The sequence below is a fragment of the Nerophis ophidion genome, linkage group LG25 (genome assembly GCF_033978795.1).
Source record: "Nerophis ophidion isolate RoL-2023_Sa linkage group LG25, RoL_Noph_v1.0, whole genome shotgun sequence".
In the NCBI taxonomy this organism is placed as follows: domain Eukaryota; kingdom Metazoa; phylum Chordata; class Actinopteri; order Syngnathiformes; family Syngnathidae; genus Nerophis; species Nerophis ophidion.
Genome location: NC_084635.1, coordinates 4,822,359 through 4,850,230, shown reverse-complemented (window position 1 = coordinate 4,850,230; position 27,872 = coordinate 4,822,359). Strand labels below are relative to the sequence as shown.

At 40.3% G+C, this 27,872-nt stretch overlaps 1 protein-coding gene across 1 annotated transcript in view; it reads right to left on the bottom strand.

Moving 5' to 3' along the window:
* LOC133543114 (protein kinase C-binding protein NELL1-like) overlaps positions 1–27,872 on the bottom strand; it is an 881,729-nt gene that overhangs the window by 526,780 nt on the left and 327,077 nt on the right. Inside the window, exons 8-9 of the mRNA XM_061887562.1 lie at positions 25,449–25,583; positions 4,040–4,142 (exon numbers count right to left, since the gene is read on the bottom strand). Coding sequence (XP_061743546.1) covers positions 4,040–4,142; positions 25,449–25,583 — 238 coding nt within the window. The remainder of the gene's footprint in view (positions 1–4,039; positions 4,143–25,448; positions 25,584–27,872) is intronic.

The following is a 27,872-nucleotide window of genomic DNA, read 5'->3' as shown; positions in this document are numbered from 1 at the left end:
CTGCAAAAAGCAGATAGGTCAAAAAACTCCAACTATGTAATGGAATAGATCAGGCCTGAGCAATTATTTAGACCCGGGGGGGCCACATTTCGAGAAAAAAATATTGTGTCTGGGGGCCGGTTTATCCATCTTTAGGAACACTACTACAAATGTGTCTGGAACACTACTACAAAACCTCACAGTAATGTCTGATTGAATGCTAAAAACGTTATGACAGACCGCCTTAAAAAACGTAATGGAATTTTCAATTTTTCTATGAACGATAAAACACTGAATATTGACAAAATATGAATGTTACACCCGCTTTCGATCGACATATTTTACAATCAAGTGAAACGACATCTTCTCAGAAGTGTAAACCAGCGGTGGTGGACCAAGCCCGGATGGCTGTTGTACTGCAAAAAGCAGATATGTCAAAAAACTCCAACTATGCAATGGAATAGATCAGGCCTGTGCAATTATTTTGACTCGGAGGGGGGGCCACATTTCGAGAAAAAAATGTGCCTGGAACACTACTACAAAACCTCACAGTAATGTCTGATTGAATGCTAAAAACGTTATGACAGACCGCCTTAAAAAACGTAAATGGAATTTTAAATTTTTCTATGAACGATAAAACACTGAATATTGACAAAATATGAATGTTACACCCGCTTTCAATCGACATATTTTACAATCAAGTGAAACGACATCTTCCCAGAAGTGTAAACCAGCGGTGGTGGACCAAGCCCAGATGGCTGTTGTACTGCAAAAAGCAGATAGGTCAAAAAACTCCAACTATGCAATGGAATAGATCAGGCCTGGGCAATTATTTTGACTCGGGGGGGCCACATTTCGAGAAAAAAATGTGTCTGGAACACTACTACAAAACCTCCCAGTAATGTCTGATTGAATGCTAAAACGTTATGACAGACCGCCTTAATAAACGTAATGGAATTTTACATTTTTCTATGAACGATAAAACACTGAATATTGACAAAATATAAATGTTACACCCGCTTTCGATCGACATATTTTACAATCAAGTGAAACGAAATCTTCTCAGAAGTGTAAACCAGCGGTGGTGGACCAAGCCCAGATGGCTGTTGTACTGCAAAAAGCAGATACGTCAAAAAACTCCAACTATGCAATGTAATAGATCAGGCTTGGGCAATTATTTAGATTCGGGGGGGGCCACATTTCGAGAAAAAAATGTTTCTGGGGGCCGGTATATCTATTTTTAGGAACACTACTACAAAATCTCACAGTAATGTCTGATTGAATGCTAAAAACGTTATGACGGATCGCCTTAAAAAACGTAATGGAATTTTCCATTTTTCTATGAACGATAAAACCCTGAATATTGACAAAATATGAATGTTAGACCCGCTTTCGATCGACATATTTTACAATCAAGTGAAACGCAACAAAAATGCAACAAACAGTGAAATATGAACGAGTTAGCATGGGAGCTAGAAAACAAAAGGAGCTTAGCATGGGAGCTAGCAAAAACAGAAGAGCCTAGCGTGGAAGGTAGCGGGTAGTGAGCAGGAAAACAGAAGTCGTTACTTGTAGTATGAAAACAAAACGGAAGCAGGGAACAAAAGACAGTAAGCTACAAACTGATACCGAAATATAGCTTACCGCTACGCTGCAATGACACGACAGGAGCGACAATTCGGAAGTGACATTGACTAAATAGGAGTGGGCTGATTGACACCAGGTGTGGCTAGGTGCCAATCAGCCGCAGCTGAGGGGACACAGCACTCAGGGAGAAAGAACAGGAAAAATAAGAGCGCTGACCGGAACTAAAGACAGGAAATAATACACACACACAGGAAAAACTAAAACACAAACAAACTGTCAGGGGCCAGCCTGACAGCAGTCTTACAATTGTGAAATAACATTGCAGAATAGACAAAGTGTCCAATATTTTTTATTACCGGCAGCCCAAATATGTTGACACGCACACAGACTCCCTTAATTGTCTATTATTGCAGTGATCGCCTCCTGACACAGACCGGGACGCCGCCGTTTGTGCGTAACTGTGCCAGTTTGGACGCACAATTCAACTGTGGTAAATACAGACGCAAAACAGCGCTCGCATAACATTTTCAGTCTTGATAAATCACATTGCGAGCGCTAATTGATTATTTCCGTAGCTCCTCCTCATAGTATTGTGGATGTTCTGATAATTAGATGAAGACTGAAACGCTAAAATGATTGTGCTTTCTATTTTGCTCTTCTAAGAGGCGATTTTAGTAGATCAGAGTTGAGTTTGGTATCAAGTTTGCACGTGTTTTAATACAAGCACAGATCAGGCCCTAAATGAGATGTCAGATTTAATTAAAAACACCTAAACCAGTGAAGTTGACATGTTGTGGGATTTGTAAATAAATAAAGGAATACAATGTTGTACAAATCCAACCTCGATTCAATTGAATAGACTGCAAAGACAAGATATTTAATGTTTGAACTGATAAACTTATTTTTCATATTTTTGCAAATAATAATTTATGGACAGCAACTAATTGCAAAAAAGTTGGCACAGGGGTATTTTTACCACTGTGTTACATGGCCTTTCCTTTTAACAACACTCAGTAAACACTTGGGAACTGAGGAGACCAATTTCTGAAGCTTTCAAGTGTAATTCTTTCCCATTCTTGCTTGATGTACAACTTAAGTTGTTCAACAGTCCGGGGTCTCCGTTGTCGTATTTTACACTTCGTAATGCGCCACACATTTTCAATAGGACACAGGTCTGGACTACAGGCAGACCAGTCTAGTACTCACACTGTTTCACTATGACGCCACGCTGTTGTAACACCTGACTTGGCATTGTCTTGCTGAAATAAGCAGGGGCGTCCATGATAACGTTGCTTGGATGTTAACATATGTTGCTCCAAAACCTCAATGCACCTTTCAGCATTAATGGTGCCTTCACAGATGTGTAAGTTACCCATGCCTTGGGCACTAATACACCCCCATACCATCACAGATCCTGGCTTTTCAACTTTGCGCCTATAACAATACAGATGGTAATTTGTCCTAGAGGACACAACGTCCACAGTTTCCTAAAACAATTCGACCACAGGGCACTTTTCCACTTTGCATCAGTCCATCTTAGATGAGCTCGGCCCCAGCGAAGACGGCAGCGTTTCTGGGTGTTGCTGATAAATGCCGTTTGCTTTGCATAGTAGAGTTTTAACTTGCACTTACAGATGGAGCGACCGACTGTAGTTACTGACAGTGGTTTTATGAAGTGTTCCTGAGCCCGTGCGGTGATATCCTTTACACACTAAAGTCGCTTTTTGATGCGGTATCGCCTGAGGGAACGATGGTCTGTAATATCGCTTACGTGCAGGGCTTTCTCGTTAAACCTTTTGATGATATTACAGACCATGGATGGTTGAGAAATGTTGCTCTTAAAGTGTTTTGACAATTTGCTCATGCATTTGCTCACAAAATGGTGACCCTCGCCTCATCCTTGTTTGTGAATGATTGAGAATTTCATGGAAGCTGCTTTTATACCCAATCATGGCACCCACCTGTTCCCAATTAGCCTGTTCACCTGTGGGATGCTCCTAATAAGTGTTTGATAAGCATTCCTTGCTCAGTCTTTTTTGCCACGTGTGCCAGCTTTTTTGAAACATGTTGCAGGGATCAAATTCCAAATGGGCTAATATTTGAAAAAAATGAAGTTTTCCAGTTTGAATGTGAAGTTTGTTTTCTTTGCAGTCTATTTAATTGAATATAAGTTGATAAGGATTTGCAAATCATTGTATTCAGTTTTTATTTACCATTTATACAACGTGCAAACTTCACTGGTTTTGGGGTTTGTAGATCAGTATTGTGTGTGCTATCAAGTTTGCACGTGCTTTAATACATGCAAAACTTTAGTATATCAGGCCCTGAATGCGATGTCAGATTTAATAATCTGCGTTTGTCACAAGCTCAGTAAATAAATACTATTTGACTTTTGCACACAATGTTAACATTTCATTATCTGCTTTAGTTTTTCATCATGCGTGGATTATATTGTCCTTTGTTTTGTACTTACGCCTGCATTTCTTACAGCACGTCCCGTCCACATGCACAGGCAAGGAGTCCTCGGAGCAATTCGTAGGAGGACAGAAAATCCGCCGGCACTCCACGACGCCGTTCTGTAAGCAAATTTGCATATTTATTTTTTAACAGCATTGCAACCATTCAATCAAGGGCGGTTTGACACCAACTTATTTTAACACCGGAGAAGGGGTGTCAGCAGTGTGCCAAACATGTAAAAAAACACCCTCATCAGTTCTGTGAGAAGTCTCGTTCACAGGCTGGCATGTGAGCCTAAAATAGTAATGGAAAACTTTCTTTCAATAGGAAAAAAAACAGCATTTTTTTTTTTTTAATCGTGGGTCAAATGGGTTGAATTAATGATTTAAATTAATTAATTACAATTTGAATTCATAAATATGTTATTACATCTATCAATAATTCAGTGTGTATTTAAATTATTTAAATATTAATTTTAATATATTACTAAATATTTAATCATTTAATTATATCATGATTGAATCATTTATTTCCTGTGCCTTAGTGAATTGTTTCTGTTCCTTTGAAGTCTGCATTTCAAAAACCGAAATCTAAGTAAGATTAAATATGTGGAGTTCCCCAGGGTTCGGTCCTTGGCCCTGTACTCTTCAGCATCTACATGCTGCCGCTAGGTGACATCATACGCAAATACGGTGTTAGCTTTCACTGTTATGCTGATGACACCCAACTCTACATGCCCCTAAAGCTGACCAACACGCCGGATTGTAGTCAGTTGGAGGCGTGTCTTAATGAAATTAAACAATGGATGTCTGCTAATTTTTTGCAACTTAACGCCAAAAAAACGGAAATGCTGATTATCGGTCCTGCTAGACACCGACCTCTATTTAATAATACAACTTTAACATTTGACAACCAAATAATAAAACAAGGTGACTTGGTAAAAAATCTGGGTATTATCTTCGACCCAACTCTCTCCTTTGAGTCACACATTAAAAGCGTTACTAAAACGGCCTTCTTTCATCTCTGTAATATCGCTAAAATTCGCTCCATTTTGTCCACTAAAGACGCCGAGATCATTATCCATGCGTTTGTTACGTCTCGTCTCGACTACTGTAACGTATTATTTTCGGGTCTCCCCATGTCTAGCATTAAAAGATTACAGTTGGTACAAAATGCGGCTGCTAGACTTTTGACAAGAACAAGAAAGTTTGATCACATTACGCCTGTACTGTATATACCTTTATATACATATATACATACATATATACCTGTACTGTATATACCTTTATATACATATATACATACATATATACCTATACTGGCTCACCTGCACTGGCTTCCTGTGCACTTAAGATGTGACTTTAAGGTTTTACTACTTACGTATAAAATACTACACGGTCTAGCTCCATCCTATCTTGCCGATTGTATTGTACCATATGTCCCGGCAAGAAATCTGCGTTCAAAGGACTCCGGCTTATTAGTGATTCCTAGAGCCCAAAAAAAGTCTGCGGGCTATAGAGCGTTTTCCGTTCGGGCTCCAGTACTCTGGAATGCCCTCCTGGTAACAGTTCGAGATGCTACCTCAGTAGAAGCATTTAAGTCTCACCTTAAAACTCATCTGTATACTCTAGCCTTTAAATAGACCTCCTTTTTAGACCAGTTGATCTGCCGCTTCTTTTCTTTCTCCTATGTCCCCCCCCTCCCTTGTGGAGGGGGTCCGGTCCGATGACCATGGATGAAGTACTGGCTGTCCAGAGTCGGGACCCAGGATGGACCGCTCGCCTGTGTATCGGTTGGGGACATCTCTACGCTGCTGATCCGCCTCCGCTTGAGATGGTTTCCTGTGGACGGGACTCTCGTTGCTGTCTTGGATCCGCTTTGAACTGAACTCTCGCGGTTGTGTTCAAATATGGATTGAATTTTCACAGTATCATGTTAGACCCGCTCGACATCCATTGCTTTCGGTCCCCTAGAGAGGGGGGGGGTTGCCCACATCTGAGGTCCTCTCCAAGGTTTCTCATAGTCAGCATTGTCACAGGCGTCCCACTGGATGTGAATTCTCCCTGCCCACTGGGTGTGAGTTTTCCTTGCCCTTTTGTGGGTTCTTCCGAGGATGTTGTAGTCGTAATGATTTGTGCAGTCCTTTGAGACATTTGTGATTTGGGGCTATATAAATAAACATTGATTGAAATATCTCAAATAAGGGTAATATTTGCTTATTTTCCATCTGATATGATATTTCTTCTCACTAAAAAGATTTTATGTAAGAGCGTTTTACTTGTTTTAATGCAGGGGTGTCCAAAGTGCGGCCCACAGGTCATTTATTAACGGCCCCACGGCACATTATAAAAATACTATTAAAAAAAAAAAACATAAAAAGTGTCATAAAAGAGCCAACAGGTGAAATGTAACAAGAAAATGTTGCAATGTTGACTCGAATAACACAAAGCTGCCATGCAGGCTGTTTCTTTCTTTAAAAAATAATAATGAATCAAAATCAATGACATTATGAATTATTGACCTATTCAAGGCTCCAATAACGTCACTTTAAATATTCTACTTTGGGATATTTTTGGGGGAAAATGTTGCATATTTTGTGTTTACTATGTAAAAAAGTACGCTGTTTTTGTTTTTTAAAAAGGGCCTAAGACAAACAAAAAAAAAACATGTGTCACTCCGCGGTGAGGGAAGTCTTGTCTTGGTTTTTCTGTCTTGTGGTTTACGTGTTTTATTTTGAAAAGCTACCCTCTTGTTTCAGACCACGGGCCCTTCCTCTTGTGTCACCACTCTGACGTCATCCCTGATTCCTGATTGTTTCCACCTGTTCCCCATCACTCCCACATCCTATTTAAGCTCACTTCTCCGTTTGTCCTTTGCCAGATCGTCTCGACTATCGTGCCTTTCTAGCGTCCATGTCCATGTCCTTGATTAGCTCCTTGCCTTGCTCCTGTTTTCCTAGTTACCCTAGTTTTTGCTGTAATTTTGAGTTTACTTTTTCTTCCTTCGAGCGTCCTTGGTTATCATTCTTCTTCCTAATTGGTGAGTTTTTGTTTTTCAAAATTTCGAATTTATTGCCTCATTATAGTTAGTGTTTATATATAGGTCGTTTTGTCACCAGTCTGACGTCATCCCTGATCCCTGATTGTTTCCACCTGTTCCCCATCACTCCCACATCCTATTTAAGCTCACTTCTGCGTTTGTCCTGTGCCAGATCGTCTCGTCTATCGTGCCTTTCTAGCGTCCATGTCCATGTCCTTGACTAGCTCCTTGTCTTGCTCCTGTTTTCCTAGTTACCCTAGTTTTTGCTGTAATTTTGAGTTTACTTTTTCTTCCTTCGAGCGTCCTTGGTTATCATTCGTCTTCCTAATTGGTGAGTTTTTGTTTTTCAAAATTTCGAATTTATTGCCTCATTATAATTAGTGTTTATATATAGGTCGTTTTGTCACCAGTCTGACGTCATCCCTGATCCCTTATTGTTTCCACCTGTTCCCCATCACTCCCACATCCTATTTAAGCTCACTTCTGCGTTTGTCCTGTGCCAGATCGTCTCGACTATCGTGCCTTTCTAGCGTCCATGTCCATGTCCTTGACTAGCTCCTTGCCTTGCTTCTGTTTTCCTAGTTACCCTAGTTTTTGCTGTAATTTTGAGTTTACTTTTTCCTCCTTCGAGTGTCCTTGGTTATCCTTCGTCTTCCTAATTGGTGAGTTTTTGTTTTTCCAAATTTCGAATTTATTGCCTCATTATAGTTAGTGTTTATATATAGGTCGTTTTGTCACCAGTCTGACGTCATCCCTGATCCCTGATTGTTTCCACCTGTTCCCCATCACTCCCACATCCTATTTAAGCTCACTTATGCGTTTGTCCTGTGCCAGATCGTCTCGACTATCGTGCCTTTCTAGCGTCCATGTCCATGTCCTTGACTAGCTCCTTGCCTTGCTCCTGTTTTCCTAGTTACCCTAGTTTTTGCTGTAATTTTGAGTTTACTTTTTCTTCCTTCGAGCGTCCTTGGTTATCCTTCGTCTTACTAATTGGTGAGTTTTTGTTTTTCAAAATTTCTAATTTATTGCCTCATTATAGTGTTTATAGGTCGTTTTGGTGTTTTTTCCTCCTGTTGGATCGCTTTTCGTTTATTCTTATTAATATTCGTTTTTTGTTAGAATTTCCTTAGATTAGTATTCCTCCTTATTTTTGTGGAGTGATTTTAAGTTGTTTATCCTCGGTATTATTTTTCCGCGCGTTGATTTATTCTTGAGAAAATTTTTTTTTTTTGCATTGGAGGTAAAAAGTTGTTTCAAAATAAAAGCTTTATTTTTTTTTTACTTCTTCACTGCATCTGGGTCCTCTCCTTACTTCGAGTCCTAACAACATGAACAATAAAACGTATAATCTGAAGTTGATCTGGAGGTTATTGTCTTAAAAGTAAACAGTTAATAAAATGTATAATTTTTTTTTTAACACTTTAATGAGTAGGATCCCCAATAATTGTTGTGTAATTTGTTTTTAAGTGTCATTGCTAAAAAAATTATAATAATGAATTAAAATCAATGTTATGAGTTATTGACAGTTTTTAAAGCTCCAATTATTATATAATCCCAAATATTCCACTTAAAAATGTTATTGGGTGAAAATATTACCTTAAAAAAACAGGGTTTTCTTTGACAAAAAGAGCATACAACTTAAATGTTTAATAACGTTATATTGACAGTATTATTATTAAAAATAATACTGAATAATGACACTTTTTTTATTTTACCAAAACCCTTTAGGGTCCCCGGGATCGAGCCTGAGTGGAGGCCTAAATGCATATTTTTTGTACATACGGCTTGCTTTGATTTTTCAGTGTGCGGCCCTCGGTGGAAAAAGTTTGGACACCCCTGTTTTAATGGTTTTGGTTCTAAATGATCTCAGTAAGATATTACAGCTTGTTGCTGAGATTTGATGACCTATATTGAGTAAAACATGCTTGAAACTAGAATATCAACTGTTGCAAAGATGTTTCGTCGACACAAGTATAAAACTACTTTTTTAAAGTAATGATTTCTTATTTCCAGCATGAAAAAAAAAAAAAAATCATGATTTTGACACAATTGTGTCTCATAATTAAAACAGATGACAGCCCAATGGACTTTGCTTTTTTATTTTCAATGAAACAATAGAAAAAACGTACTCATAGTAGTACAGTTGGCACGGTACAGTAAACAAACTAATATTTAAACATTTAACATGTGACAATTCAAACAATTTTGAACAGAGCTAGTTCATGCACATTCAGATAAATTCTTCAAAATTACAATTAAAAAAAAATATTTTAAAAAATGATATGCGCACTAATTGACTGAAAGAGCACGCATTTTACGCGATGATGTCATGTTGTTGATGGAAAAATGCATTTTTAGACCAGAGAGCAAACTTGCCAACCTTAAAACCTCAGATTTCTGGTTTTTGGGTGCGTTGTTAAGAGTCAAATATTTCATATTATATACAGTATATAAATAAAATAAATACTTGAATTTCAGTGTTCATTTATTTCCACATTTCCACACATATAACACTCATCTACTCATTGTTGAGTTAAGGGTTGAATCGCCCATCCTTGTTCTATTCTCTGTCACTATTTCTCTAACCCTATGCATGCAGAGTAGTTGGCAGTATTGTCCTGTTTAAGAGTGTCACAACGTAGCTGTTTACGGTAAACGAAAACGTGACTGCTGTTGTTGTGTGTTGTTACCGCGCTGGGAGGACATTAATGAAACTGCCTAACAATAACCCCACATAAGAAACTAAGAACTCGCCCTCGATCATTCTACAGTTATAACATCATTGGGCGTGAGTGTTAGCAAGTATGCCCGAGAGTAATAAGCGATTTCCTTGTTGCATTTCCGTTAAGAACAATACATAGGTTTTTAGTATAAGTTTGCTGGTTTCAAGAAATGTAATGCCAATTATGTCAAGATAATGGCACTAGCATTTACTTCATTTAAGAATATTTTTGAACATTTTGAGCTAAATTTTCTTTTTATGTCTACCAAGAAAAGTGCACTTATTAGTGGGAAAATAATTATTTTAAGGTATTTTTGGATTCATTGAGGTTTGCTCATTTTACTTGTTTTGGAAAGTCTTGACAAGTCAATTTTTCTTGTTCTATTGGCAGATAATTTCGTTTAGTTCAAATAAAATACCTTTAATTTATTTATTTATTTTTTTCTCGTTTTTGAACACTGACTTTTTGCAGTGTGGAACTGTAGAAGTCTTTCAAAACATAGCTCAGGGGGATATACTTTATTGGGGAGCTGTCGGTGGTAGATATTTCAGACACCTTGCGGTCGGAGTTCTTTACACACTGTCAGACCAAGATATCGACCCGAACTCCGGCTGAGTTTGACGGACAAAATACATTTATGGAATAATTGCTGACAAAATATAAGACCAAATTTGGGGGAAAAAACTATTAAAATTTGTGTAATTAGTTATATTTAGTAGATAAAACATCATATATGTAGAAATTAGCCATTTTTTATGGTAGAAATTCTTGAATTAAGCATCCTTGGGATGTTTCCAAATCTTTAACAAAATACTATGTGTGGATATATCCTTTACTGTATTTTCCGGACCATAACATGTAATGGTGGTTTTTGGTCAGACTTTACTTAAAACAATAACAGAGCAGCCTCTTCTCATCCATGTCTCACTAGTGCAATAACAACGCCGGAAATGTGTCCCGTGAAAAAACGTCCGACCCGAACTCTCTAATAACTAAAGTTCCTTGGGTGAATAATATAAACTCACTACACCGGTGTGTTTTAGCACAGGGGTCGGGAACCTTTTTGCCTGAGGGAGCCATGAAAGCCAAATATTTTAAAATGTATTTCCATGAGAGCCTTACATTTTTATTTTAACACTGAATACAACTAAATGCGTGCATTTTTAAGTAACGTCAACATTTTTTGAGTACAATAACTCTCATGTTCTTTTTAATAACATTTTTATTCTGAAGCTAACCAATAATAAATAGAATACTTCTTACTTTCTTGAACAGATGCGTTAGAAAACGAATGGATGGATTAAAATGCAGGAGAATGTTTTGTATTTTGAACATTATTTTTAACTCCGATTACCAGTGGAAATATTAATTTCTTATCGTGTTAAGCAATGTCAGTTAAGATTAATCTGAGAGCCAGATGCAGTCATCAAAAGAGCCACATCTGGCTCTAGAGCCATAGGTTCCCTAACCCCGTTTTAGCGCTTTCATGGTGAGTTTACTGACAGATATAAGTAAGAACTTTACACTACTTTATATTAGAAATGGCAACAGCGGAGGATGAATGTCCCATAAGAAGATAGCAAAAATAAGTTTATTGACTATGGAGTCCACACAGACTACAAAGGCGGACGCGCAAAATTTTACAGGACTTTTGCAGATCCCAAATACAGCAGGCACCAGAAGGTAAGAAAAGTTGATTTTGCATAATATTGCGAAACAAAACGGCAGATATAACATAACTCTACAGGTATGTTGAAGCACAGTACAATCCATCAAGCAGTGCGGCTTCATAGCTTACCAAAGTCATACTAAAACATTTTGATAGTTTTTTGAGCGCCGTGTGTAATGTTCTATATTTTCAATGGAACATATACAACTTTGGTGTGGTTTACTTGAGTCATATTGCAGTCTACACATATCTCTTATGTTTGACTGCCATCTACTGGTTGCACTTATCACTACACCTTGTACCAAATAAAATTGCTTTGATTTCCGTAAGCATAACCAGATTTATTCCGTACATTATGCGCACCGGGTTATAAAGCGCACTGTCGAGTTTTGGAAAAAAAAAATAATAATGATTTAAGCGTGCCTTATAGTCCGGAAATTGTTTGAATTTTCTCAATGTTAACATTTTCAAACTGGAATGAACAATGTAATTATTTAGACTAAAATTAGGATTATGATGTCAATGATTAAAAATAGGTAAATAGCTCTTAAAACTCGGGAAACTTTAAACCAATGGCAGTGTTTACTGCTTATCATCATTAGGGTCGTGGATAAGCCGGAGCCGGGGTCCACCCTCGACTGGTCACCAGCCAATCGCAGGGCACATACCAGACCAACAATCGTTCATGCCTATTGACAATATAAAGTCTCCAATTAACTTGAAATGAATGTTTTTAGAATGTGGAGGGAAGGTGGCTTAACCCGGAGAACGTGCAAACTCTACACAGTATGAGGTTCCAATGATTCAGAATATATGGTCGTTAATGAGGAGATAATTCATTAAATCGTGAAATAACTAATTAAATGTACTTTTTCAACCCCAAAAAATATAGACACATTTAATAATAAATGTATGTACAGTATCAAACTCAAATTATAATGAATTACTATGGTCATATTTAAATTTGTCATGTGTCCAGGGACATATTTCCTGAGTTCATAAACATAATATAATTGTTTTAAAAATAAAATATATTGTGATGCCACAAACATTTACGTAATTATATTATTATTGACACAATACGCTCCTGTACTTGGTATCATTACAGTGGATGGGGGATGATTGTCCTCTGCTCGTAAACCAGCAGACACAACGTCAGAGGCAATATACAAACCCTGTTTCCATATGAGTTGAGAAATTTTGTTAGATGTAAATATAAACAGAATACAATGATTTGCAAATCCTTTTTAACCCATATTCAGTTGAATGCACTACAAAGACAAAATATTTGATGATTAAACTCATAAACTTTTTTTTTTCCCGCAAATAATTAACTTAGAATTTTATGTCTACAAGACCTGCCAAAGTAGTTGGGAAAGGGCATGTTCACCACTGTGTTACATTCCCTTTTTTTTTTTTTTAACAACACTCAAACGTTTGGGAACTGAGGAAACTAATTGTTGAAGCTTTCAAAGTGGAATTCTTTCTTATTCTTGTTTTATGTAGAGCTTCAGTCGTTCAACAGTCCGGGGTCTCCGCTGTCGTATTTTACGCTTCATAAAGTGCCCGCACTCTTTTTTTTACAAAGCCACGCTGTTGTAACACGTGCTGAATGTGGCTTGGCATTGTCTTGCTGAAATAAGCAGGGGCGTCCATGAAAAAGACGGCGCTTGGATGGCAGCATATGTTGTTCCAAAAGCTGTATGTACCTTTCAGCATTAATGGTGCCTTCACAGATGTGTAAGTTACCCATGCCTTGGGCACTAATACACCCCCATACCATCACACATGCTGGCTTTTGAACTTTGCGTCTATAACAGTCTGGATGGTTCGCTTCCCCTTTGGTCCGGATGACACAATGTGGAATAATTCCAAAAACAATTTGAAATGTGGACTCGTCAGACCACAGAACACTTTTCCATTTTGCATCAGTCCATCTTAGATGATCTCGAGGCCAGAGAAGCTGGTGGTGTTTCTGGATGTTGTTGATGAATGGCTTTCGCTTTGCATAGTAGAGCTTTAACTTGCACTTACAGATGTAGCGACGAACTGTATTTAGTGACAGTGGTTTTATGAAGTGTTCCTGAGCCCATGTGGTGATATCCTTTAGATATGGATGTCGGTTTTTGATACAGTGCCGTCTGAGGGATCAAGGTCACGGTCATTCAATGTTGGTTTCTGGCCATGCCGCTTATGTGGAGTGATGTCTTCAGATTCTGTGAACCTTTTGATGATATTATGGACCATAAATGTCGAAATCCCTAAATTTCTTGCAATTGCACTTTCAGAAACTGTTAAACTGTTTGACTATTTGCTCACGCAGTTGTGGACAAAGGGGTGTACCTCGCCCCATCCTTTCTTGTGAAAGACTGAGCATTTTTTGGGAAGCTGTTTTTATACCCAGTCATGGCACCCACCTGTTACCAATTAACCTGCACACCTGTGGGATGTTCCAAATAAGTAATGGATGAGTATTTCTCAACTTTATCAGTATTTATTGCCACCTTTCCCAACTTCTTTGTCACATGTTGCTGGCATCAAATTCTAAAGTTAATGATTTTTTGCAACAACAAAGGGGAACATTATCAGCAGACCTATGTAAGCGTCAATATATACCTTGATGGTGCAGAAAAAAAGACCATATATTTTTTTAACCGATTTCCGAACTCTAAATGGGTGAATTTTGGCGAATTAAACGCCTTTCTGTTTATCGCGCTGGAGGCGATGACGTCAGAATGTGACGTCGCCGAGGTAACACACCCGCCTTTTTCATTTTCAACACATTACAAACACCGGGTCTCAGCTCTGTTATTTTCCGTTTTTTTGACTATTTTTTGGAACCTTGGAGACATCATGCCTCGTCGGTGTGTTGTCGGAGGGTGTAACAACACTAACAGGGAGGGATTCAAGTTGCACCACTGGCCCCAAGATGCCAAAGTGTCTGCCGCCAGACCCCCATTGAATGTGCCAGAGTGTCTCCACATTTGACCGGCGATGCTAAAGCAGACATGGCACAGAGATGTATGGATAACCTGCAGATGCATTTAAACGATAGTCAACGAAATCACAAAGGTGAGTTTTGTTGATGTTGACTGCCAGCTAATCAATGCTAACATGCCACGCTAATCGATGCTAACATGCTATTTACCGGCGGTGCTAAGACAGACATGGCACAGAGATGTATGGATAACCTGCAGATGCATTTGCAACGATAGTCAACAAAACCACAAAGGTAAGTTTTGTTGATGTTGACTGCCAGCTAATCGATGCTAACAGGCTACGCTAATCGATGCTAACATGCTATTTACCGGCGGTGCTAAAGCAGACATGGCACAGAGATGTATGGATAACCTGTAGATGCATTTGCAACTATATTACGTTTCCTTCCACCCACATTTAATGCGAAACAAACACTTACCAATCGACGGATTTAAGTTGCTCCAGTGTCACGAAATGCAAAAGTCCTGATCGTTTGGTCCGCACATTTTACCGGCGATGCTAACGCAGCTATTCGGCCATGCTATGGCTATGAATAGCGTCAATAGCTATTCGCTCAATAGCTTCAGTTTCTTCTTCAATACTTTCATACTCCAACCATCTGTTTCAATACATGCGTAATCTGTTGAATCGCTAAAGTCGCTGGAATCCGAGTTTGAATCCGAGCTAATGTCGCTATATCTTGCTGTGGTATTCCCATTGTTTGTTTACATTGGCAGCACTGTGTGACGTCACAGGGAAATGGCCAGTGTCTTCGCAAATAGCGAAAATCAAGCACTTTAAAGCTTAATTTAGGGATATTCCGAGACCGGTAAAATTTGGGAAAAAACTTCAAAAAATACAACAAGCCACTGGGAACTGATTTTTATTTTTTTTAACCTTTTTGAAATTGTGATAATGTTCCCCTTTAACAGTTTGAACATCAAATATGTTGTCTTTGTAGCATATTCAACTGAATATGGGTTGAAAGTGATTTGCAAATCATTGTATTCTGTTTATATATCTAACACAATTTCCCAACTCATAGGGAAACAGGGTTTGTAGAACCGAATAGGATTCATTAGTATCACAATACCAAACTAATACCAGTATACCGTACAACCCTACAACACTGACATCAATTATTTGAGCCGTATCGCTAAAAAGTCAAACCGTTGTATCATTCAGCTGCATAATTAGAAAATAGGTTTCAATGTAACCCTTTTTTTTGGGAACTGCAACGTGCGATTCCGGTTCGATCATAAAAATGTATTGCACCACCTTAGTCAAACACATTTCTTGGTTCAATCACCTGGTCAACAAGACATCTTAAGGTTTTACTACTTACGTATAAAATACTACACGGTCTAGCTCCATCCTATCTTGCCGATTGTATTGTACCATATGTCCCGGCAAGAAATCTGCCTTCAAAGGACTCCGGCTTGTTAGTGATTCCCAAAGCCCAAAAAAAGTCTGCGGGCTATAGAGCGTTTTCCGTTCGGGCTCCAGTACTCTGGAATGCCCTCCCGGTAACAGTTCGAGATGCCACCTCAGTAGAAGCATTTAAGTCTCACCTTAAAACTCATCTGTATACTCTAGCCTTTAAATAGACTCCCTTTTTAGACCAGTTGATCTGCCGTTTCTTTTCTTTTTCTCCTATGTCCCACTCTCCCGTGTGGAGGGGGTCCGGTCCGATCCGGTGGCCATGTACTGCTTGCCTGTGTATCGGCTGGGGACATCTCTGCGCTGCTGATCCGCCTCCGCTTGGGATGGTTTCCTGCTGGCTCCGCTGTGAACGGGACTCTCGCTGCTGTGTTAGATCCGCTTTGGACTGGACTCTCGCGACTGTGTTGGATCCATTGTGGATTGAACTTTCACAGTATCATGTTAGACCCGCTCGACATCCATTGCTTTCCTCCTCTCCAAGGTTCTCATAGTCATCATTGTCACCGACGTCCCACTGGGTGTGAGTTTTCCTTGCCCTTATGTGGGCCTACCGAGGATGTCGTAGTGGTTTGTGCAGCCCTTTGAGACACTAGTGATTTAGGGCTATATAAGTAAACATTGATTGATTGATTGATTGATTGACATCTTAATGGGTAAACATCCGTGCAAAACAAACAGCGCCAATCTGATTGAATTACCCCGCCTAATGAGTTGTCCAATAGGGTCGAAAAGTACAACTGGTTAATGGATCCACCATTCAGTGCTGGAGGACTGATGATATAAAGACCCTGGAGGACTGACTTCGGTTCTGAAGCCAATCTACCCTTGCAGATGCCTCTTAATTTCATGAGTCATTGGGACAATCCCCCGCCAGGTATGTTCGGAGGAGCGAATCATACCGACAAAAATCTCTCCCGTGCTCGCCGTGTAGTGACACAAGTCGAAACCCCCCCAGGTCCCCACATGGCCTGATTCAACACATTTCGAAGTCTGGCTTCCATGTGTGCGGGCAGACAAGGGCGCTAATTAGAGGATGATTACCAGGGAGCTGCCATTTGGCCGCCATGGTATCAGACCTGGGGAAGGATGAAGTACTGAAGCAGTGGTTCTTAACCTGGGTTCCATCGAACCCTAGGGGTTCGGTGGAGCCTCCGCCACGGAAGTATAAGTACATCCGAATTATCGTGTAAATAAAAACTTCTCCCTGTCGGCGTATTATGGATAACCCAAAACAATGTTCCTTCTAATTTTCCATCTGATTTGCAGGTTTTCTGATTGATTGATTGAAACTTTTACTAGCAGATTGCCAAGGAAGAGAATACATTAAATGAAACAGTACAGTTTAAATCATGGTGTCAAACTCTGGCCCGCCGTGTAATTTAATTTGGCCCTTGAGGCAATATCAAATTAACATTAGATCTGGCCCACCGCTATAACACCGCTAATACTCTTACTTGCCAACCCTCCCGATTTTCCCGGAAAACTCCCAAAGTTCGGTGCCCTTCCCAAATTTCATCCCGGACAACAATATTTGGGGTGGGCCTTAAAGGCGTTGCCTTTGGCGTTCTCTACAACCTGTCGCCATGTCCACTTTTCCTCCATACAAACATCGTGCCAACCCAGTCACATAATATATGCGGCTTATACACTCACTCAAGTGAATGCAAGGCATACTTGGTCAACAGCCATTCAGGTCACACTGAGGGTGGCCGTATAAACAACTTTAACACTGTTACAAATATGCGCCACACTGTGAACCCACACCAAACAGGAATGACAAACACATTTCGGGAGAACATCCGCACCGTAACACAACATAAACACAACAGAAGAAATACCCAGAAACCCTTGCAGCACTAACTCTTCCGGGAAGCTACAATATACAACCCCCGCTATCACCAAACCCCGTACACCTCAACACCGCCGAAAAAAGGCATTCAATTTTGATTTAAATTTTGATATGCCATTGATATTTTTTTTAATTATTATTATTTGAAACTGGATTTTGTATGTCACTATAAAGTTATATAAGCCTTGCTTGTTCAATATTCAATGCAAAACTTGTTTGGGTCCCTATTAAAAGGTTCATTTGTTCAACCTCGGCCCGCGGCTTTGTTCGGTTTTAAATTTTGGCCCACTCTGTATTTGAGTTTGACACCCCTGCTTTACACAGTACAGTACATATTCCGTACAATTGACCACTAAATAGTAACACCCCAATAGGGTTTTCAATTCGTTTAAGTCGGGGTCCACGTTAATCAATTCATGGTAATGCGTGTAAGGTGTGTTATTTTTTGGTGAAATCATGCACTGTGTTGGTTTTGTTCTGTGAACAACGTCTTCATGCACGGTTTATTTTGTGCACCAATAAAAACAAACAAGTTTTTCTTGGATTTGAAAAAAAAAAACATTTTATTTTTCACTAAAGAAACTGGTGGGGGGTTCAGTACCTCCAACAAGGTTAAGAACCACTGGACTAGACCTATAAGATTTTGTGGGATTTAGCAATTAGGAGTGACAGATAGTTTGGTAAACATATAGCATGTTCTATATGTTATAGTTATTTGAATGATTCTAACCATAATATGTTAGGTTAACATAGCAGGCACCTTCTCAGTTGTTATTTATGCCTCATATAACGTATTGTTCACTATTCTTTATTTATTTAAAAATGCCTTTCAAATGTCTATTCTTGGTGTTGGGTTTTAGCAGATAAATCTCCCCCCAAAAATGCGACTTATATGTCTTTTTTACTTCTTTATTATGCATTTTCGGCAGGTGCGACTTATACTCCAGATCAGGTGTGTCAAACTCAAATACAGAGTGGGCCAAAATTTGAAACAGAACAAAGCCGCGGGCCAAGGTTGAACAAATTAACCTTGGGACCCAAACAAGTGTTGCATTAAATATTGAACAAGCAAGGCTTATATAACTTTAGTGACATGCAAAATCCAGTTTCAAATAATAATAATTTAAAAATATATCAATGGCATCCATCCATCCATCCATCCATCATCTTCCGCTTATCCGAGGTCGGGTCGCGGGGGCAACAGCCTAAGCAGGGAAACCCAGACTTCCCTCTCCCCAGCCACTTCGTCTAGCTCTTCCCGGGGGATCCCGAGGCATTCCCAGGCCAGCTGGGAGACATAGTCTTCCCAACGTGTCCTGGGTCTTCCCTGTGTGATCTCCTACCGGTTGGACGTGCCCTAAACACCTCCCTAGGGAGGCGTTCGGGTGGCATCCTGACCAGATGCCCGAACCACCTCATCTGGCTCCTCTCCATGTGGAGGAGCAGCGGCTTTACTTTGAGTTCCTCCCGGATGGCAGAGCTTCTCACCCTATCTCTAAGGGAGAGACCCGCCACCCGGCGGAGGAAACTCATTTGGGCCGCTTGTACCCATGATCTTATCCTTTCGGTCATGACCCAAAGCTCATGACCATAGGTGAGGATGGGAACGTAGATCGACCGGTAAATTGAGAGCTTTGCCTTCCGGCTCAGCTCCTTCTTCACCACAACGGATCGGTACAACGGCATATCAAATAAAATTTAAATACAAATGTAATGCCTTTTTTTCTATTTGCAATCTTCTGAGGTAGATATCAATTTTTTTCCACAGGCTAATAATAAAATTGAAAATAAAATAAGAATAGTAAATGAACCAAACATTCAAGCCTTGAAGTAGCAAGAGAAAATGCATGAATAAAACGTTAATCATTGGTCAGTTTGCTGGAAGTTTCCCGAAAGAGTTAGTGCTGCAAAGGGTTCTGGGTATTTGTTCTGTTGGGTTACGGTGCGAATGTTCACCGGAAACGTGTTTGTCATTCTTGTTTGGTGTGGGTTCACAGTGTGGCGCATATTTGTAACAGTGCTAAAGTTGTTTATACGGCCACCCTCAGTGTGACCTGTATGGCTGTTGACCAAGTATGCCTTGCATTTACTTGTGTGTGTGTGTGTTGAAGCCACAAATATTATGTGACACGCTGTTAGTATGGAGGAAAAGTGGACGTGACGACAGGTTGTAGAGAACGCTAAAGGCAGTACCTTAAATGCACGCCCCCATTATAGTTGTCCAGGTGGAAATCGGTAGAAATTCGGGAGAATGGTTGCCCCGGGAGATTTCCGGGAGGGGCGCTGAACTTCGGGAGTCTACCGGGAAAATTAGGAGGGTTGGCAAGTATGAGTATTAGCGGTGAATGCAGTGTTACAGCGGCACCGACGCTGTATAACACCGGCGGGCCAGATCTAAGGCTAAATTGATATTGTCTCAAGGGCCAAATTAAATTAAATTAAATTTTGAAATTTTACCCATCACGCAATATCCAGAAAAAAAGCTTCAAAGTGCCTGATTCTCAACATCGCTATATCCACCCGTCCATTTTCCTGTGACGTCACTGCGTGATCCCAATACAAACAAACACGGCGGATAAAACAGAAAGATATACCGACATTAGCTCGGATTCAGCCTCGGATTTCAGCTGCTTAAAGGGGAACATTATCACAATTTCAAAAGGGTTGAAAACAATAAAAATCAGTTCCCAGTGGCTTGTTGTATTTTTTGAAGTTTTTTTCAAAATTTTACCGGTCTCGGACTATCCCTAAATAAAGCTTTAAAGTGCCTTATTTTCGCTCTCTGCGAAGACACTGGCCATTTCCCTGTGACGTCACACAGTGCTGCCAATGTAAACAAACAATGGGAATACCACAGCAAGATATAGCGACATTAGCTCGGATTCAAACTCGGATTTCAGCGACTTAAGCGATTCAACAGATTACGCATGTATTGAAACAGATGGTTGGAGTATGAAAGTATTGAAGAAGAAACTGAAGCTATTGAGCGAATGGCTATTGACGCTATTCATAGCCATAGCATGGCCGAATAGCTAAGTTAGCATCGCCGGTAAAATGTGCGGACCAAACGATCAGGACTTTCGCATCTTGTGACACTGGAGCAACTTAAATCCGTCGATTGGTAAGTGTTTTTTTCGCATTAAATGTGGGTGGAAGTAAACGTAATATAGTTGCAAATGCACCTACAGGTTATCCATACATCTCTGTGCCATGTCTGCTTTAGCACCGCCGGTAAATAGCATGTTAGCATCGATTAGCATAGCATGTTAGCATCGATTAGCTGGCAGTCAAAATCAACAAAACTCACCTTTGTGATTTCGTTGACTATCGTTGCAAATGCATCGGCAGGTTATCCATACATCTCTGTGCCATGTCTGTCTTAGCATCGCCGGTCAAATGTGGAGACACTCTGGCACATTCAATGGGGGTCTGGCGGCAGACACTTTGGCATCTTGGGGCCAGTGGTGCAACTTGAATCCCTCCCTGTTAGTGTTGTTACACCCTCCGACAACACACCGACGAGGCATGATGTCTCCAAGGTTCCAAAAAATAGTCAAAAAAACGGAAAAAAACAGAGCTGAGACCCTTTGTTTGTAATGTGTTGAAAATGAAAATGGTGGGTGTGTTACCTCGGCGACGTCACGTTCTGATGTCATCCCAAAAAGAGCGATAAACAGAAAGGCGTTTAATTCGCCAAAATTCACCCATTTAGAGTTCGGAAATCGGTTAAAAAAATATACGGTCTTTTTTCTGCACCATCAAGGTATATATTGACGCTTACATAGGTCTGCTGATAATGTTCCCCTTCAAGCGATTCAACAGATTACGCATGTATGGAAACGGATGGTTGGAGTGTAAAGGCAGATAGCAAAAACAAAATTGAAGAAGAAACTGAAGCTACTGAGCCATATCACGACAGACAGCGGCAACGAGGACGAATTCGGCGATCGCCTTCTAACCAACGATTGCATCTTTTGACCACTTTTGCAACTTAAATCCGTCGATTGGTATGTGTTTGTTTGGCATTAAATGTGGGTGGAGGGAAAGGCTGGATGCAAATATAGCTACAAATGAGGCATAATTAGATCAGACTAGATTAGATAGTACTTTATTTATTCCGTCAGGGGAGTTCCTTCAGGAAAATTACAATTTTCAGCACAATCCCATTCAAGATCAGACAAACATTACAGGGAGACAGAACAGGATCGCTGACGGGTCTGCTGGCTTCCAGCGCCCCTTACAAAAAAGATGACATACAGGTAAACATGGGGGGGGAGAAAAGAATAGAAGATTAAAATAAAACTTAAAAAATCGGTCTTAGCCTGGGCCCTGGAGTGGGGGTGCAGACTGAGGCCAAGGGAAAAAAAAAATGATGCTACATGTACATACAGCTAGAGTAAATAGCATGTTAGCATCGATTAGCATGCCGTGACCATTGATATGTCTGATTAGCACGTAAGTCAACTTGAATCCGTCCCTGTTTGTGTTGTTACACCCTCCAACAACACACTGACGGGGCATGATGTCTCCAAGGTACGGGAAAACAGTCGAAAAAACAGAAAATAACAGAGCTGATTTGACTCGGTGTGTGTAATGCAGCGTTTCTATAAGTGTTGGGCGGGCCCCACCTGGGGGGATTTAGAGACATGACAGGTGGGGCGAGAGGAACGGGAGGGAATTTCACTTAAAAAATGTATTTTTATTATTATATTCTTGTGGCAGCAATGACCAAGAAGAACGCGGAGTTGGAATATAATTACAACACTTTATGTACATATTTACATATTTATATAATATGTAACTATAAGCTCCATTCACAGACAGTCCCACTGCTTTTATGAGCGGTCAAGCGAGTCAAAAGTCATCCATCCATCCATTTTCTACCGCTTATTCCCTTCTGGGGTCGCGGGGGGCGCTGGCGCCTATCTCAGCTACAATCGGGCGGAAGGCGGGGTACACCCTGGACAAGTCGCCACCTCATCGCAGGGCCAACACAGATAGACAGAGTCAAAAGTCACATTTTTTTTATTTTTCTTTTATTTGTGGCGGCCGTAATTCTTTCGTGGCGAGCCGCCACAAATAAATGAATGTGTGGGAAACCCTGACTTGAATGTTACTTGATGTTCAATAAATTTGAAAATGTTAAGCTTAGATCGACAGGCGGATCGGTGCGGCGTCTTCAGTAATGCGGACGTTGTACCGATCCGTTGTGGTGAAGAAGGAGCTGAGCCGGAAGGCAAAGCTCTCAATTTACCGGTCGATCTACGTTCCCATCCTCACCTATGGTCATGAGCTTTGGGTCATGACCGAAAGGATAAGATCACGGGTACAAGCGGCCCAAATGAGTTTGGGTCTCTCCCTTAGAGATAGGGTGAGAAGCTCTGCCATCCGGGAGGAACTCAAAGTAAAGCCGCTGCTCCTCCACATGGAGAGGAGCCAGATGAGGTGGTTCGGGCATCTGGTCAGGATGCCACCCGAACGCCTCCCTAGGGAGGTGTTTAGGGCACGTCCAACCGGTAGGAGGCCACGGGGAAGACCCAGGACACGTTGGGAAGACTATGTCTCCCGGCTGGCCTGGGAACGCCTCGGGATCCCCCGGGAAGAGCTAGACGAAGTGGCTGGGGAGAGGGAAGTCTGGGTTTCCCTGCTTAGGCTGTTGCCCCCGCGACCCGACCTCGGATAAGCGGAAGATGATGGATGGATGGATGAATGTTAAGCTTGGCATTAGCGTTCTGTTGTGGCGATGGGGGCAGGTGGGGCTTGAAAACTCCCCCCTTGTCCAAAGTGGGAGATGACAAAAAAAAGTTTGAGAACCACTGGTGTAATGTGTTTGAGAAAAATGGCGGATTGCTTCCTGCTGTGACGTCACGGGTGAAAGTTCATTGCTCCGACAGCGAACAATTGAAAGGCGTTTCAATCGCCAAATTCACCCTTTTAGAGTTCGGAAATCGGTTAAAAAAAACCATATGGTCTTTTTTCTGCAACATCAAGGTATATATTGACACTTACATAGGTCTGCTGATAATGTTCCCCTTTAAACACGCCCCGCCCCCAACCACCAGAGGTGGGTAGAGTAGCCAGAAATTGTACTCAAGTAAGAGTACTGTTACTTTAGAGATTTATTACTCAAGTAAAAGTAAGGAGTAGTCACCCCAATATTTACCTTGAGTAAAAGTAAAAAGTATGTTGTGAAAAAACTACTCAAGTACTGAGTAACTGATGAGTAACCTGTTTGTTTAATGATGACGGCAACAAATAATGCACAAAAACATAAAAATAGCAATGAGCAAATTCAGAGCCAGGAATATCTCTTAAGCAACTAAAACAATAATATATATTAAATAATAATACATTAAAATAAAATAAAAAAAATTGCAAATTGAGCCACAATAACTTAACAGCACCATAGCCTCAGTAGGCATTCATTGATTTGATTGATTGATTGATTGATTAAAACTTGTATTAGTAGATTGCACAGTACAGTACATATTCCGTACAATTGACCACTAAATGGTAACACCCCAATAAGTTTTTCAACGTTTATCAATTACTTAGTAAATGACCAAGTCGAGGTGATCTACCTCATATATACATACACACACATATCATATATATATATATATATATATATATATATATATATATATACATACATGCATTTATATATACAGTATATAATTTATATTTATTTTGCCGTTTTTGTTGACATGTTGAAGGTGTTTTAATGAATATACATGCATGTTTAACATATAGATTCCTATCTTTCATGAAGACAATAATATAAGTTGGTGTATTACCTGATTCTGATGACTTGCATTGATTGGAATCAGACGTCCACGTTTTCAAATGGAGGAGAAAAAAGGTTCCTCTTTTCTGTCTAATACCACATGAAAGTCGTTGTTTTTTGGCATCTTATTTGTCCAGCTTCCATATTCGTTTTTATACACTTTACAAGAAATACATTGGCGGCAAACTCCGTAGCTTGCTAGCTTGTTTGCGCTGGCTTTCGGAGACTCTTATTTTGTTAGCGCAGGCGTGATGGAGCGACACTTTTATTGTGAAGACAGGAACTGTGCGATCAGTCTTTAGGCTTTTGACGGGAAGTACGGTTGAAATAAAAAGTGTCTTTTTTCCTTTACACTTTTGATCCATTGATTGAAACTTTTATTAGTAGATTGCACAGTACAGTACATAATCGGTACAATTGACCACTAAATGGTAACACCCCAATAAGTTTGTCAACTTGTTTAAGTCGGGTCATGTGACCACCTGGCTCTGTTTGATTGGTCCAACGTCACCAGTGACTGCATGTGATTGGTGAAATTCTACTTTGAAGCTCTGTCATTAACCAAAACAAACATTAATAGATCGATAAAAAAAAAGTAGCGAGTAGTGAGCTGAATGTAGATAAATGGAACGGAGTAAAAGTAGCGTTTCTTCTCTATAAATATACTCAAGTAAAAGTATGTTGCATAAAAACTACTCTTAGAAGTACAATTTATCCCAAAAGTTACTCAAGTAAATCTAACGGAGTAACTGTAGCGCGTTACTACCCACCTCTGCCAACCACGCCCCGCCCCCCGAAATCGGAGGTCTCAAAGGTTGGCAAGTATCCAATACCCTTTCAATCGTGACAACACTCGGATGATAGCAGCCATCACTTTTTGATGAGTGAGCCTTGAGTGAGAGTTCCATCATTCATGAGAACAAGAGTGACCCTCACCTTACATGCACAGTTCCTGCAATTTTCCGGCTCCGCCCAGAGCTCCTTGTTCCTGTAGACCTGGCCGTTGGCGCCGCAGGTCTTCTCGCAGTGGCATCCCTCCAGCTGGGTCAGCCTGGACTCTGCGTAATTTAACTGGGAATAAGCACAAAATCACCCGTCAGAGCACTTAAAGTCAGGGCGTAAAAGCAGGTTAAGCCCCTCGACCCGTCTCCCCCTCGCCCTCTGGTGTTCGCCTCATTAGAGGACGGATAACGGAAGATCTTTATTCAGCTCATGCTTTCGACCGTAGGCTATAAAGCATACTGAAAATGACAGAAAAGACTGACAGTCCAGATCCTCGCTAACCCCCTTGTGCTCCTAAACCACTTCTTCTGAAGCATGTTTTGATCTTTGTCCTTCAACTCTGATGCTTGTTTGACAGCAGTCAAAGAACTGTTTGCTCCTCTCATCGCACAAATGACTTTAAAGAACCAAAGGGGAAAGTACGTTGATCTTGGAGCATCGTGGAATAAAAATAAAAAACTTGTATCAGATGAATAACTCCATAAAGAAGCGCTGGGTATTGAAACACAGATAATCAATCAATTAGCCCTAAATCACGATGACAATGAGAAACCTTGGAGGGGACCGGTGCAAATGGGGCCAAACATAACTGTGATGTGGCCCTCAGTGAAAAGGACTTTGACACCTGTGCTGTACCATGAATTGATTAACGTGGACCCCGACTTAAACAAGTTGAAAAACGTATTGGGGTGTTACCATTTAGTGGTCAATTGTACGGATTATGTACTGTACTGTGCAATCTACTAATAAAAGTATCAATCAATCAATCAATCAATGCTCTAGACAATGCTAATCTTGCAGCTTTAGGGGACATGATGAAGCAAACACATCGGACGTTAGCATCAGTTATCCACCAAAAAACACCAGAATAAAATTAGATTAGATTAGATAGTACTTTATTTATTCCGTCAGGAAAATTACAATTTTCAGCACAATCCCATTCAAGATCAGACAAACATTACAGGGAGACAGAACAGGATCGCTGACGGGTCTGCCGGCTTCCAGCGCCCCTTACAAAAAAGATGACATACAGGTAAACATTAAAATAAAATAAAAAAATCGGTCTTAGCCTGGGCCCTGTAGTGGGGGTGCAGACTGAGGCCAAGGGAAGAAAAAAAAAATAAAAATAAAAATAAATAAAATAAAAAAAAAATGTAATTCAACATCGGATTTAAGATACATAAAACGTGATCTAAAAAAAAAATTTGGCTGAATTCTACTTTAATTTCAACTTTAAACAATTCATCTTTGTTAAATTTAAGATACAAAACCCAAAACCAGTGAAGTTGGCACGTTGGGTAATTGGTAGGGGTGTGGGAAAAAAATGATTCGAATACGTTTACGTTATGCGATTCAGAATCGATTCTCATTTTTAAAAAATAGATTTTAAAAAAAAAAATGTTTTTTAAATCAATCCAACAAACCACTACACAGCAATACCATCCATCCATCCATTTTCTACCGCTTATTCCCTTTCGGGGTCGCGGGGGGCGCTGGCGCCTATCTCAGCTACAATCGGGCGGAAGGCGGGGTACACCCTGGACAAGTCGCCACCTCATCGCAGGGCCAACACAGATAGACAGACAACATTCACACTCACATTCACACACTAGGGCCCATTTAGTGTTGCCAATCAACCTATCCCCAGGTGCATGTCTTTGGAGGTGGGAGGAAGCCGGAGTACCCGGAGGGAACCCACGCATTCACGGGGAGAACATGCAAACTCCACACAGAAAGATCCCGAGCCTGGATTGGAACCCAGGACTGCAGGACCTTCGTATTGTGAGGCAGATGCACTAACCCCTTTGCCACCGTGAAGCCATAACCATAACAATGCAATCCAATTCCAAAACCGAACCTGACCCAGCAACACTCAAAACTGCAATAAACAGAACAATTGAGAGGAGACACAAACACCACAAGAACAAACCAAAAGTAGTGAAACAAAAATGAATATTATCAACAACAGTATCAATATTAGTTATAATTTCAGCATAGCAGTGATTAAAAATCCCTCATTGACATTGAAATATGTGAAATATATTTCAAAGCGCTTTACATAGTGAAACCCAATATCTAAGTTACATTTAAACCAGTGTGAGTGGCACTGGGAGCAGGTGGGTAAAGTGTCTTGCCCAAGGACACAACGGCAATGACAAGGATGGCGGAAGCGGGAATCGAACTTGCAACCCTCAAGTTGCTGGCACGGCCACTCTACCAACCGAGCTATGTCATTAGACATTTATAAAAATGACAAAAAAGAACAATAGTGTCACAGTGGCTTACACTTGCATGGCATCTCATAAGCTGGACAACACACTGTGTCCAATGTTTTCACAAAGATAAAATAAGTCATAT